Source organism: Citrus clementina, unplaced genomic scaffold (genome assembly GCF_000493195.1).
Source record: "Citrus clementina cultivar Clemenules unplaced genomic scaffold, Citrus_clementina_v1.0 scaffold_4, whole genome shotgun sequence".
Lineage (NCBI taxonomy): Eukaryota > Viridiplantae > Streptophyta > Magnoliopsida > Sapindales > Rutaceae > Citrus > Citrus x clementina.
The window spans coordinates 24,606,231-24,619,595 of record NW_006262274.1 but is presented as its reverse complement, the minus strand read 5'-3'; the positions used below and the strand labels follow the sequence as shown (position 1 = coordinate 24,619,595).

Genomic DNA, 13,365 nt, shown 5'->3' with positions numbered 1-13,365 from the left:
ATCCATATCCACTCATCTTTTAATTTTATTTTATTTTAAAAGTTTCTTAACAATTGTGGAATTATAATGATAATAAATTTTATTCATAGCACATTAGTAGTATTTACCATGCATTTAAACTCTTAAAACTTAAATGTTAGTTTGTAAATTTAAAGGTCAGCCAGCCTCAAAGCATGTACATGCAATATTTAAATTGCAAGCCAAGTAATATAACCTGACAATTTATTTTATTATATTGGCCAAATAATTTTTAAGAAATATAGTTATTCATATATTTAGTCAAATATGGTGATAATAAAAATAATAAAGGACTCAATATAAATCATATTTCATTTATATGTCATTATCTAATGTTATAGGAATCGGGGTAGATGTATCGTGGATATTAGAATAATGAAGGAGACAATAAAATATTAGATTGATCTTACTCCTACAATTACTTCTGAATGATATTTTATTATCTTTCTTATTTGTTGTTTTGGTGTAAAAGTATAAGCTACAATATTTATTATATTTTTGAGAAAAATTTATATAATTTATTTATTATCAATACATTTTAGCCTTCAATTTTCAATCTAAAAAATTATTACTTTTTTATTACTGAATTTTAGAATTCATGACAAATCTAGAATAGATTTGGATTTTAATTTTGTTCGGATTTGGAGCAGATATAGATATTTATTTCTTTTTTGGATCTGAAAATGGAGCGAAAAATATGGATTCATGACGGATCTGGAGTAGATACGGATCTTAATTTTTATTATGGATTTGGATATGGAGCAGAGTAGATCCAACCCATATCTGCTCCATTGCCATTCCTATTCACGAATAGTTGTGAGATGAATTTCGAACGGGTAAAGAAATTTTTATGGTTGAGAAAAAATAATCAAACTGAAAGGGAGAGATTAAAAAAAAGGAGAAGAGAAGAGAGAGAGAAAGTGAGCATGAGTAAAGGAAGAAAGAAAGATTTAGGTTGAATCCACACATAGAAGGAAAATATACAAAATCTTTGAATATTTAATTTAATAAATCTCATCTATTAATTCATCTCAAATCTAATAACATTAATAAGTGTAAAATTAAAAATATTTGTAAGAAGCTGTTGATACACCACCAACTATCATATATGTATAAACTAGTACTTTCCTCAAAAAATGATAAACATATTTATAATTAATATTATGGATTTAAAAGTTTAACATCGAAGACTCCATGGCCCAATGGATAAGGCGCTGGTCTACGGAACCAGAGATTCTGGGTTCGATCCCCAGTGGAGTCGCACAATTCTTTCCTTAAAATTTTTTTTTTTTTAATAGTTGTTATTGCCAAAAAAGAAATAACTGTAAAAATCAATATTAAATGTATTCCTTAGTAAATAAAAACTAATAACTAAAACTGTGTTAAAAAATCTGTCAACTTGACTTGATTTCATTTGTTGTAAGAATATGCTAAATTTTTAATTTTGTTGCTCATAATACTTTTCTTGTTGTTTTCAGTAAATTAATCAAATTCTTCTCCCCAAATTTAACTAACTTTATTTTTTTTAATAATATAGTTATAGTATTTCTTTTTCGTCAATAATAATGATATAGAAAATAATAAGAGACATAAATCACTTTTCGATATTAAAGAAAGAGAAGGAGAATCTTGTTCCAAAATTCCTTTAAAATCTCTTTTGTTGATGTTACTTTTCAAGTGAGAAGTGAAATCTCATTTTGAAGAGTTTTTGGTGCCGTAAGTACTAAAATAGGAAACCAAAAAAACAAATAATAATAATAACTAAAACTTTTTTTTCCATTTTTCTCGTAATTAGATCTATTTTCTTTTGTGATGATTGATGAATAGTGCCTTCAAGATATCATCGTCGGTGGGTGCAAGAACGATAGCCGCAAAATATCGGATTCTAATGTGAATTTGGGTGGATTTGTTTGTTTGCATATTTAAATGGCTTATATAATAAAACTCAGACCCATCTCAATTTAACTAGTAACCCAACCCAAATTATTAAGCTTAGTTGGGATCTGGGTTGAATAATTGCAAGGATTACTGGTGATCGTTATCCAAAAGAGAAAAAAAAAAAAAAGAACTTGAAAGGTAATATGTCATTATTGTTCCTCTTTTTGACTAGCCCTGCATACTTGGGCTAACTAACTACACAGAATTTGAAGATTGAAAGTGAGGTTATTATGCAAGTGGGGTTTGGATTGGCTGGCTGGTGTCCTAGCCACCGGAGTTTTCCGATTGCGCGCGCGTGATCTTGCAACAGGGCTTTGCACCAGAAAATTTTCTGGCTCAGTCTCAAACGAAACCATTACTGGCATGACACAATTGACTGAATTGTGTCTGATTGGAGCACTTACAAGGCTAAAGTACAAAAAGTACCTCAAACAGAAGCTTTTGTAAGCTTGACACGTTGCTGCATATCAGCTAAAGCTGAGAATCTAATAATAGATTGCCTGTGGGTCATAATATTTTTTTTCTGCTTTTTCAGTGGGGTTCATGCCAGCGTGTCGACTGTTATCTTTTGGGAACTTCGTTTTCATCTTTTATTGCCAAATTGACTTATATAATAAACCTAAACCTACGATACCTTTGGGGAAAAAAAAAAAAAAAAACCATAATAATGTGGATGTGATTATTTTCATTTTTTAAAAAAATTTAACGTAAATTTGAAACCACCAATCTTATAAAAATTAAATGGTGAATATCGAAATTTAAAATAACATCTAATACAATCAGTTCATCATTATCATTAAATTATATACAATAAATATTTCAATTTTTTTTTTAAAAAAAACATAGCCTAATTATCAAAATCGAATTGCTTAGAGACACGTGCCTTGTGCCAATTTCGTGAAAGAGAGGGCTTGCGCTACTACGGACGGAAGAAAGAAATGATAGGTTTGGCTTGGAAGTACAATCTCATATATATATATATAAACAAGACACAATTTTGTGAAAAGCATTACAATCCTCTCATCTTTGCAAAATTTGGAGATAATTGGGCTGTAAAAGTTTTGTTAAAATTGAGGGCAAAAAACAGTTGTAATTTGGGTGTGGAAAATAAATGCATTCATATATTTTTCAGGTGCTGACGCACGAACATGAAACCACAGTGATAATATATTTATGCTGCTGAATAAAAGACATTCAGTGTCAGTGATGATAGCTTGAGATTTATTTGTTAAGAAAAGAGAAAAAAAAAAAAAGAGTAGCTAGAAATTGGCAAATAACTTATAATTTGATTCAAAAATATATATATTAAAAAAAAAAACAAACAGAGTATATAATGTGAAGATGATGATGAAATCAAGTTGGAATAAAGAATTGGAAGATATTCAGATCACAGCAATCAAGTTGAATTTAAATATGCGGCTGGGTAACACTCAGAAATCTGTTATCGGATCACAGAATAAAAATCTAGTATAATAAACAAACAACAAAAGAGAGGAGAGAAATTGAGCTTCGAAAACAAAAGTGGTATTATTAAGCTGTGAGTGTAACGAATGGTATTGTTATGTTTCAGTTGGCGCCAAAAAAGCACTGGATGGAGGAAATATGGATAAAGTTTTTTATCCACTTCGATCCACTGCTCTTGTCTATGCTTCCCAATCCCATCTCTCTCCTTCTCTATGTCGGTTCGGTTGCTCTCCTTAAAAATTCATCGACTCTCACTCACTCTGATGTTACTTTCACTATTTTATCTACTGGGTATCTCTCGCCATCTCATTATAATTATACTCCTGCCTGCAGCAAACTTCCAATCCTCGTGAGCTGAACAGCTCTCTTTTATTCAGCTTCTAAGCAACACGCCTTTGCTTGTGTACGTCATAACACGAGGTAAAATTTCTTCTTCTGCTGCTTTTAGAAAGTAAATTTGAATGTAAAAGCAATACCAGCTAGCTAGATTACGGCTTGTTAATTCGGTTGTTATAAGTGACAAATATGAGAAGAAATGTTATGGAACCCAGGTCTCTAGTTTGATGCAAGCCACCGAATTTTCTGTCAGCGGATCTTTTTGGCATTATTCTAAAGATTTAGTGGTTGGTTAGTACAGGAGAATTCAGAGCAACAAAGGTCTTGATCTGTTTTCCGTTTGCAGAATTGCTCATTAACAATAAATTAGTCCTTAAACCTACTGCAAACCATGGAGATTGAAGGACCAAAATGTACATCTGGCTATGGCAAGCCTCCTTGGATATTTAAAGGCAGGCAAGGGGAAAAAAGAATATTCCCACTTTGATTATTAATAGTTGTTATCCATATTTAACCAACAGTGATTTTGGTGCATTTGTTCTCTTAAACTTCAGGGCACTGTACCAACTCCATCTCGTGAAAGCACAAACTGCTCGAGCATTCATTCCAAAGGAGTTCAAATTAGTCGAAGCTTTTGGGTACTCCTGTGACTTACTTTCAAGTAGTTTGAGCTCAATCATTTTCATTTGTCTACTATTTAATCTGATTTTGTAAATTGCAGATACACACTTGGTGGTTTTTTTCTTGCTAGCTATGAAGACAGTCCTGCTGGGGTCTTTGATGAGGTTGCACATATTTATTTGAATGGTTGCTTTAGAAAGTTTTTGAATTAGCTTCACAGATCACATTGACTTATACAGGAGTTAATTGTCCCTGTATATATTTTGCCCAGCTTGTTGTTATTGCAGGAATTGTGTGGAATCCCCCAACATCTTGTGCGTAAGTTGCTTGTCCTATCTTTTCTTGTTTATAACTGTTATGACTATGTGTTGAGAGAAATACATCATATTTTTCCTAGCAAAAAAAACTTGGCTTAAATTGTTGGCAAGCCTGGCACAATTCAGGTTCATGCAAGTGCAGTATTCGATTGGAGCTTATGATTTAGCCCATTCAAATTGCTAAACTGGAATATCCATATTACATTATGCCATTAAAGGAATCATTCTTTTATAATACATAATCCTGTTTGTTACTTTGCCAACTAGTTTCTATATATGGCTTCAAAAATTGGTCAAGCTGTTATCTGACAGAGTGGATGAGTCAGATTCATGCCTTCTGGGAGCAATAGTTACAATAGAGGCAATTTTTTTGTAACCCACCTGAAAGAATCTGGGTTGCTTTTGGCGGGCCTCAAACATCTTGTAGTCTTAACCTTTATTTGTTTTATCCACTATCATTACTTTAATGAATGCATTGGGTTGTAGTTGGTTTGAGGTTTTTGGGATCTGCAACTAAGCATTCAACATATTAATTTCACCACCTAAGTGAATAGAACTTCATTTCTTTTGCAACAGATGGGCTGCTAGGGTGCTGGTGAACAGTGATCAGGCTTGTGATCATGGAAGAAAGGTGGGAGGTGGCAATGCATATTCTGATAATTTGAATTTCTGTACATATGAAAGTTTAAACTATTTTCACCACAATATCTCACTGCTTTATAGAGTTTTTGAAGACGCTGGCTGATGAAGTACCTGAAAAGGGGTAGAAAGTAGATTGGGCATATTCTGATCATTTGTAATAGTTATTTTCCATTCTTTATTCCTTGTAATTCCACCCAAAACTATTCTATGTTCTATCTAGAAAAACCCATTATTTGATCCTGGAATGTCAGCAAGAATGCAATGACAAATTACCAATGAAGAAAATTGCATTTTCGAAGAGTAGCCATCATATCTCCTTCAGTCTAGTTCATGGATTTGTGTTTTCTATTGCAGCATGTAGGGCTTCCAAGTCAAGTTGCCAGGTTTTCAAAGGTAATCCTTCATCTACATTCTTCACTCTGGCTGTTATGATGCTTCAACTTTCATATTTGTACACACTGGTAGATTAAATTAGCATGTTAAGGTAGATTAAAATTGGACTTTCACTCTACAATAAACTGAAAGCAAAGCAATTAGAAATTTTTTCTTTTCAAAAGATTCACATTTTAACATTTTCTTTGATGATTGAAATAGAGAATTACTGCAGTTCAAGGGCAACCAAAGGGTAAATTCAATGGTTTTCTGAGCATGATGGGTTTGGGTGCTACTCTATGTTCTCCAAAGAATTCCATGGATGTACAAGTGAGTGAAATGGAAGGTCCTTCTGCTACAGATATATGCAATATTCAAATTGCAACACATGGTGAGTTGATTTTCAAATTTTGGTACCTTTTGCCACTATGTGTTATCGAGATTAGTCATTTTTAAGTATGACTTCACATTTTCTCCTGAAAGTGAAAACGAATACTACTTAGATAGGAACGTTTGCCAGTCCTTAAATTGTTAAATCTTAAACAAAGCTCTGTTTTAATAACACCGCCTTCTTTATCAGCTTAGTGCCTCTCAGGCCTATTTGGCCTCTCCCAACTAGAACATTGTAGTGGACCATGTAAAATTACTTGTATTTTTCTCTGCAAGAATTACTTGCGAGCAGAGTTTGGTAAATTTGATCAGAGTATCCAAAAACCAAAAAGGAAGAAAAAAAAAGAAAATTGGAAATTTGACCAACATTCCAAGATTAGTTTTCCTCATTTATCTCTAATTCTCTATGCCTGGAGATTATGATCAAATATCATTCTTACTAATTGATGGAACTGCATATCTTTTTGGTCTTATGCTCGGTTATCTTGAGGACAGTGCCTACATTAAAATTTGACAAGTGGAGGGGACCAGCAATTAAACTGTCACTCCCAAGTTTTAGGTATATTCTTAATAAGTCTGTTTAAATTAAAAAAGAAGAAGGAAAAACAAATCCAGTTTCTGACAGGGATAACAATTTCTGTCTTCTGAATGTGCAGCGGCCATACAGAGCAAATACCAAACATTTTAAAGTATTCTTGCCATATCGAGTGCAGGTATTAATGTACCAATATTTGCTTCCTCTGCTCATTAATATTTCATATGAACCCTTTTCTTTCTTTCTTTCTTTTTTTTTTCTCCTTTTAACATAATTTTTATAAACAAAAAATAGTTGAGTGAAATCCTTACTTGGGCCTTTTTCAGTGTTATTAATAGTTTGGGATTGAACTCAGACAAAATTTGCTAGAATGATGCCTTTGTGTGCTGGATGCATTGTGTTGAATTATGATTCTTGAATCAATGACGTGTGCAGGGTGAGAGCAGTGGAGCCAGCAAAAGTTTTAGGGCCGTCTATTGCACCAAAAGGTAACACGGAACAAGCTTTAGAGCACCATAATTGCCAAAGCGTAAACTCTGAAAGTGAAGAATGGATAGAAAATGGTCGTAACCTGAGCATATCAGTAATGTTGTCAAAACCCATAATAGCTTTGGAGTTCAATTGTTTAAAAATGCGAGTTGAAGCTCCCATTGTCGTTTCCGATTGCTCTGAAAGCCCTTTAAAATTTGCATGATCAATCATGTACTTATGGCTCTTGTTTAATAGAATTATTTCCTTCTTTTTTTTTCCTTTTTACCTTCGTCATAATGTTCTTCAATAAATTAATAAAACACCTTCGTCATAACCTCTGTTGATTGAAAATTCTCTACTGTTGTTACGCCATTTACTAAACATTTAAAACTCACAAAAGAACTTGAGAACACTTTTTTTCTTTCCCTGATTTTTTTACAAATTTTTGCCACATCGTGGACAATGGACAAACTGGATGAACAAACAAACAAAAAATTTGTAATCAAACTTCCATTTTACAGAACAGAACAGAACAGAACAGAAAATCAGAATGCTTCCGGCAGAGGCCGACTGTCCAAGAATGCCTCGAACAGCACAAGTGATCTCTCAGGCTGAGAGAATGGGGCTTCATGAGATGCTCCTCTAATGGTGGCAAAGGATAAGATATTACCATAAACTTGGGTCCATCCACCAACCTAGAGATTAAAAGCAATACTGATTTTGTCACACTAGCATTTTTTTTTTTAATTTAAAAAAAAATTGACAATCTTCAAAAGATTCATTACCTGCTGCCCTTCAAACCACACTCTGTAAGGCACGGTGGTTTCCAATTTCAATTCCTTTGCCAACCCATTTACTAATTTTCGACTTCCAGTCAATGGAATAACAGAATCTTGATCTCCACTGTCATTCAATAACCAATATGTATCATTTCAATTTTCAATGATAAAAATATCCCATGTAAACTGAAAATGAAGAGGAAGCTTCAAGGTTAGAGACATTTACCTGTACACCATCACTGGGATTCCTGCCTTGACAAGTTTTCCGACAACAGTGATTGTTGGTATCTCCAGGTCAAGTAGTTCATAATCTAGGATACTGTAGTTAGTATGGTAAAAAGAAAATAATTAAATAATGCAATCAAAAGATATAACCATCTCCAGAAAATCTTTTTTTTTTTGGGTGCCTATAAAATAAGATACTGATTTGTGTTTTACATTAGCAGAAGAACTAATTTGTCTTTAGTATTAGCATAAGACCGGCATATGCAGAAGAGAATTACTTGCTGCAAACCGCCCAGCCGCGGACTCCTACAAGACGTGCGTGGAGAGCCTTTTGCACATCTTTCCTGTTTAGATAATTAACGGTTTCATCTTCCACACAGACATCTACTGTTGTTTCACCAACTTGCTGCCAACAAAAGATGAAAGAGAAAGCCAAATTAGAAATTGAGCGCATTAAAGATAAAGCAAGAAGCCAAAGACAACTCACAAACGATTGATTAATAAAGTTGTCACCTTGGGTGTAAGGACTTTGGACTGTGAGAGCACAGATGATATACAAACATCAAGAGTAACATCGTATTTGTCAACAAATCTACTGGTTTCTCTACTCACTAGGCTCATCACTCTTGAACAAATAGGAGAGACAGAGCCTCTGTAATACTCGCTTACGTATCGAGAGTAGTTGCAGAAGGAAGTGAACATTGTGTACGTTGCATCGGAAATCAGTCCATGAGACCAGAAGAATTCAGCCCTTGAATTGAAATCTGTAGCAAATTCTAAAACTGGGTTGCCCAGCTGCAATCAAATGGGTAACAAAAATGTTATTTAGATCAAAAGGAGCATATTACAACAGTTAAACGACCAGATTCACCATCAAAGGTAAAAGAGTAAAATCCTTTTATCTCTTTACTCACAGCAATTCCTTTCAAATTAAACAACTCCTCCTTCTTGTTGAACTCAAGCATAAGATCAGCCAGTTGAGGTATATAGTGGCCTAGTTATGGATAGCAACAACAAATAAGTCCATATCTTTATAGAATCAATTTATATTAAGAGAGATGAAGTTACTTTTGAGCAGCAAATTTTACCAGCATAGCTCTCTCCTGTAATGAACAAACTTCTGTTTCTGTATTGAGGGAATTTAAGAAACCAATTTTTCAAGAACACCAGATTGTCTCTTGCTATAGTAACATAGACAAATAAGATGTTTCAGAAAGTGCAATTTAGTCTGTAAAGTAAAACTTCTGTCAATTCAGGAGGAAAACGACAAGACAAGAACAGTAAGCATTGGACATTGCAAAACTGTAAAGTAAACATAATGCATAGTGCACACCATGATGAAATATTCCAGCAAGAATTTATCTAAGAAAAAAAATAACAGGAAAGGAACTCAAAAGGATTTTCAAAAGAGGAAAGGGTAACCCAAAAAATAAAAAAGAAACGGAAAGGAAAAGAAAAGAATTGGACTTGAATATTCAGCATACAGATTTTGTTTCTTCTCCAGCAACTCTTGCATAAGTAAATTTGGAAAAAAAAAAAAGTTTCTCTTTCCAATAAAATTGAAGAGAAATACCTGTTATCTTGTCACCTACACCTTGATAAGAAGAGGCATCTTTTGAATAAGAGAATCCAACTCCAATTGGTGTCTCCAAAAACAACATATTGGCTTCTGCAGAACAATGAGCAATAAAAAATCAGCATTTCTTGTTGTTTTGAATCCTATAGAGACAACATGATCAAAATTGAAAATTTTAACCCATCATAACGAGATTAAAAAGTATGGAATTTATAATACCTCTGTTCCAGCTATATTCATTCCTCACCAGCACCTGTCCATTAGGCCTAAATGGCCCATTTTCAGAAAACGCTCCAACTCCTAAAGAAGAGCAACCAGGACCTGCATAAATTATCACAGAAAGAAACGAAAACCCATGTAAATAAAAATCTATTTATGAAAAAAAAATGCAAATTTTCCTATGGATTTACCCCCATTGAGCCAGAGAACAAGAGGCTTAGAAGCAGGATCTGTTTCTGCTTCAGCAAAGTAGTAAAACAAAGCTCTCTGTTTCTTCTCATCAACGGTCACATAACCCGAATATTGCTGAAACCCGACTTGGGGTTGACCCGGCAACGCAGTTATTCTGTCGAGGAGAGAAGCATAAGCCTCTACTTGTATGCATAAGCATATATGAATCAAAATTCCAGCAAATGCCACTAGTTTCAACGGCAAAGAAGCCATAGTTTTTACACTAGACAGTAAAGAACCTAGAGAGAGACTTTATAAAGAGAGAAGCAGCTAAGATACGATGATGCCCGGTTGGGAAGCATTATATAGTGAGAGAGTGAGAGTAGTGTTAATTCTAATATTCTATGATTATTATGATTTAAAAAAAGTTTATTTATTTATTTTTAAGGGTCAAAAGTTAAACTTGAGAGAGTTAAGTTTTGAGCTGAAACAGAGGTGTTTTGATTGCTTTCATTTTTCCGCTTTTTTTTTTTTTTTGGTTTTTGTTTTTGTTGTTATAAAGTGCTGACTTGGGTCAGTCAGCAAATGGTGGGTACAAATGGTGGGTACCTGTTGCCTGAAAATGAAAAGAGAGAATGTGCTTTTATTAATTCTGATCCTGAATTAGATCAGGAAGTTACAGAACTACTGTTCTAGTTTTTGTTTTCTCTCGTGTTAGAATTAAGAAGCTAGCGAAAATATACTCAGTAGTCTTCCACAAAGTAACCTGCTGTTGTGCTCTCCATGGAAAGGTGCTTTACAGAAATCTTCTCAACAAGAAAATTAAAAATAAAAATAAAAATGGTGAAATGACAACAAGGGTAACTATATTATATCTCTAAAGAAAATTTTCGAGAAATTTAAAAAATAAAAAAGTTTCTGTTTTCGGAAAAGATTTTGGGAGAATCACGGCTTATGACAAATTACACTTTTTGGATTTCCCAGAAAGAATACGCACCAGTTTGATTAAGTCCAGAAATCATATAATCAAGTACAAAATCCAAATCTTTGTTTTTCATTTTTCCCATTTAATGAAATTTTCTGCTGTTTTCCTCTCTCTCTCTCTCTCTATATATATATATATATATATATGGGTCCGCCTAACTTTAGTTGAATGTAACGGTCAACCTGTGAAATTTCATCTAACCCCCTATGCTCTATATTATTTATATTTTATTCATAAATATTATAAATTTTTTAAAATATAAAATTTCGTTTAACCCCTTATACTCAATTTTATTTTATTGAAACCATAGAGTATGAATTCGCCCTCATAATTTTAAATTCTCAAAATAACCTCCATTTAATTAAAAAATATAATTATTTTTAAATGAATTATAATTATAATTATAATTTTATTATAATCATAAATATCTTTTTAAATAAATTATTGTTATTATTAATAACAAGAATAAAAAGCATTATAAAATGTTAATAGTAATAATAATAATAATAATTAATGATTATCTAACTAATAGTAAATGTATTGCTAATGCTACCTTCGACTTTAAATACTCATTATCGGGTTTCAAGAGACCAATGAATGACAATTTCTGTCAAAATTTTAAGCTTGACCCAATAAAAATAATTTTACATTTAAAAAATAGAAGCAAGAAAAATGTATTTACATCCTCGAAGGTGTAACAACTTAGCAAAAAGCACTTGAAAATGACCGTTTAATAATGAGATGCCTACGAAACCATTATTTATCAAAGTAACAAAAAATCCTGAAAGTACTTGAAATTAAAAAGTATAGAAATATAAAAGAGTCTCCTACATAAATATAGACTCAGTGTTTATTCCATTTTATTATAATCATAAATATGTTAATTATCATTAATTATTATTATTATTATTATTACTAACAATTTAATAAAAAATATTATTAATTATTGTTAATAGATTAATTAATTATAATTTTTTTATTATCGTTATTAATAATAACAATAATCTATTAAAAAATATTTATGATTATAATAAAATTATAATTATAATTATAATTCATTTAACAATAATTATAATTTTTAATTAAATGGAGCTTATTTTGAGAATTTAAAATTATGGGGGCGAATTCACTCTATGGTTTAATAAAATAAAATCGAGTAGAAGGGGTTAAACGAAATTTTATATTTCAAAAAGTTTATAATATTCATGAATAAAATATAAATAATATAGAGCATAAGGGGTTAGATTAAATTTCACAGGCTGACCGTAACCTACATTCAACGTAAGTTAGGCGGACCCTATATATATATATATATATATATATATATATATATATATATATATATATATATATATATATGTATGTATATCAAAGTTATGTTGCAACTAGTTAAATCTATAGTGGTACAGTTGCATTATCAGAATCTAATGACTGAACACGGTACCATACCATAATTACGACTGGACCCATATATATATTAAATTTTTTTTAAAGGATATATTAATGTTTTGGATTTGGGTGTTCCATTTTGCTTTCAAATACAGTAACTAATAATGATATTTTACCTTTTTGTAGTGTGTCCTCATCCAGTAAACAGTATTATAGTGTGAGGAGACAGAACTTTTTCTTGTAAAATTCCAGCAGATATTCACTCAATTAGAATCTTTTGCTGCGATTGCCTTGTTTGACCTGTCCATGCCACGAGTCCTTTGATTTAGTATAACCTTTTAACTGTATAAAATGTAAAGAATGAAAGAGCCTTTCTTTGCGCATTCTGCTCAAGCCAGCCAATAAGACCAATGCCTTTGCTCACTGGTGTGACGGTGGGCATGGGGCCTGTTTGTCTAGAAAGCTGGGCGTTGTTCCCCAGCTGAGTAAGAAAGGCATTTTCACAAACAGTTTCTCTCTGTGTCTGTCTTTTATTTTCCTCAACTTCAACTTCTCAAACAGTTGTTTCTTCACATGCCCAGTTGCCATAAATTAAATTTAATCTTAGCACAAATTTACGTATGCAACAAAGATCAATGACGTGAAGCAGACGTGAGTTCAGAAATCAATGACGTGAAGGTCTAGAGAAGCATAAATGTATGGGGATATGAATTGAATAAAAAACTTGAAAAAATAAAAATAAAAAGAAAGATATGAAAAGAAATGGTGGATTCCACATAGTGGCATATGGGTTATTTTTTGATAGTGATAGCACTACAGCTAATGCAAGTCCATGACCCATTCAAATCCTCTGCTTTTTCTTGTATTCTTTTATTTTATGTATTTTTCTTCTCATGATTGTACTTCTTGGAATTTTT

General features: G+C 32.3%; 2 protein-coding genes and 1 non-coding gene across 3 annotated transcripts; 2 read left to right on the top strand and 1 right to left on the bottom strand.

Moving 5' to 3' along the window:
* Positions 1 to 1,206: 1,206 nt before the first annotated feature.
* On the top strand, positions 1,207 to 1,279 carry TRNAR-ACG. Its single transcript has one exon. It is a non-coding gene; the product is annotated as a tRNA-Arg (tRNA).
* A 2,052-nt stretch (positions 1,280 to 3,331) lies between these two features.
* On the top strand, positions 3,332 to 7,340 carry LOC18045100 (protein NEOXANTHIN-DEFICIENT 1). Its single transcript, XM_006438803.2, has 10 exons — positions 3,332 to 4,212; positions 4,311 to 4,394; positions 4,478 to 4,541; positions 4,649 to 4,695; positions 5,271 to 5,325; positions 5,691 to 5,729; positions 5,931 to 6,099; positions 6,594 to 6,657; positions 6,755 to 6,811; positions 7,069 to 7,340. The coding sequence occupies exons 1-10, from the start codon at positions 4,148 to 4,150 to the stop codon at positions 7,325 to 7,327; spliced, it is 903 nt and encodes a 300-aa protein (XP_006438866.1). The 5' UTR covers positions 3,332 to 4,147; the 3' UTR covers positions 7,328 to 7,340.
* Positions 7,341 to 7,535: 195 nt separating this feature from the next.
* LOC18045099 (serine carboxypeptidase-like 45) lies at positions 7,536 to 10,503 on the bottom strand. Its single transcript, XM_006438801.2, has 10 exons — positions 10,095 to 10,503; positions 9,904 to 10,005; positions 9,682 to 9,777; positions 9,197 to 9,289; positions 9,023 to 9,102; positions 8,622 to 8,903; positions 8,387 to 8,514; positions 8,110 to 8,202; positions 7,890 to 8,007; positions 7,536 to 7,799 (listed from the first exon to the last, which is right to left on the bottom strand). The coding sequence occupies exons 1-10, from the start codon at positions 10,345 to 10,347 to the stop codon at positions 7,650 to 7,652; spliced, it is 1,395 nt and encodes a 464-aa protein (XP_006438864.1). The 5' UTR covers positions 10,348 to 10,503; the 3' UTR covers positions 7,536 to 7,649.
* Positions 10,504 to 13,365: the final 2,862 nt, after the last annotated feature.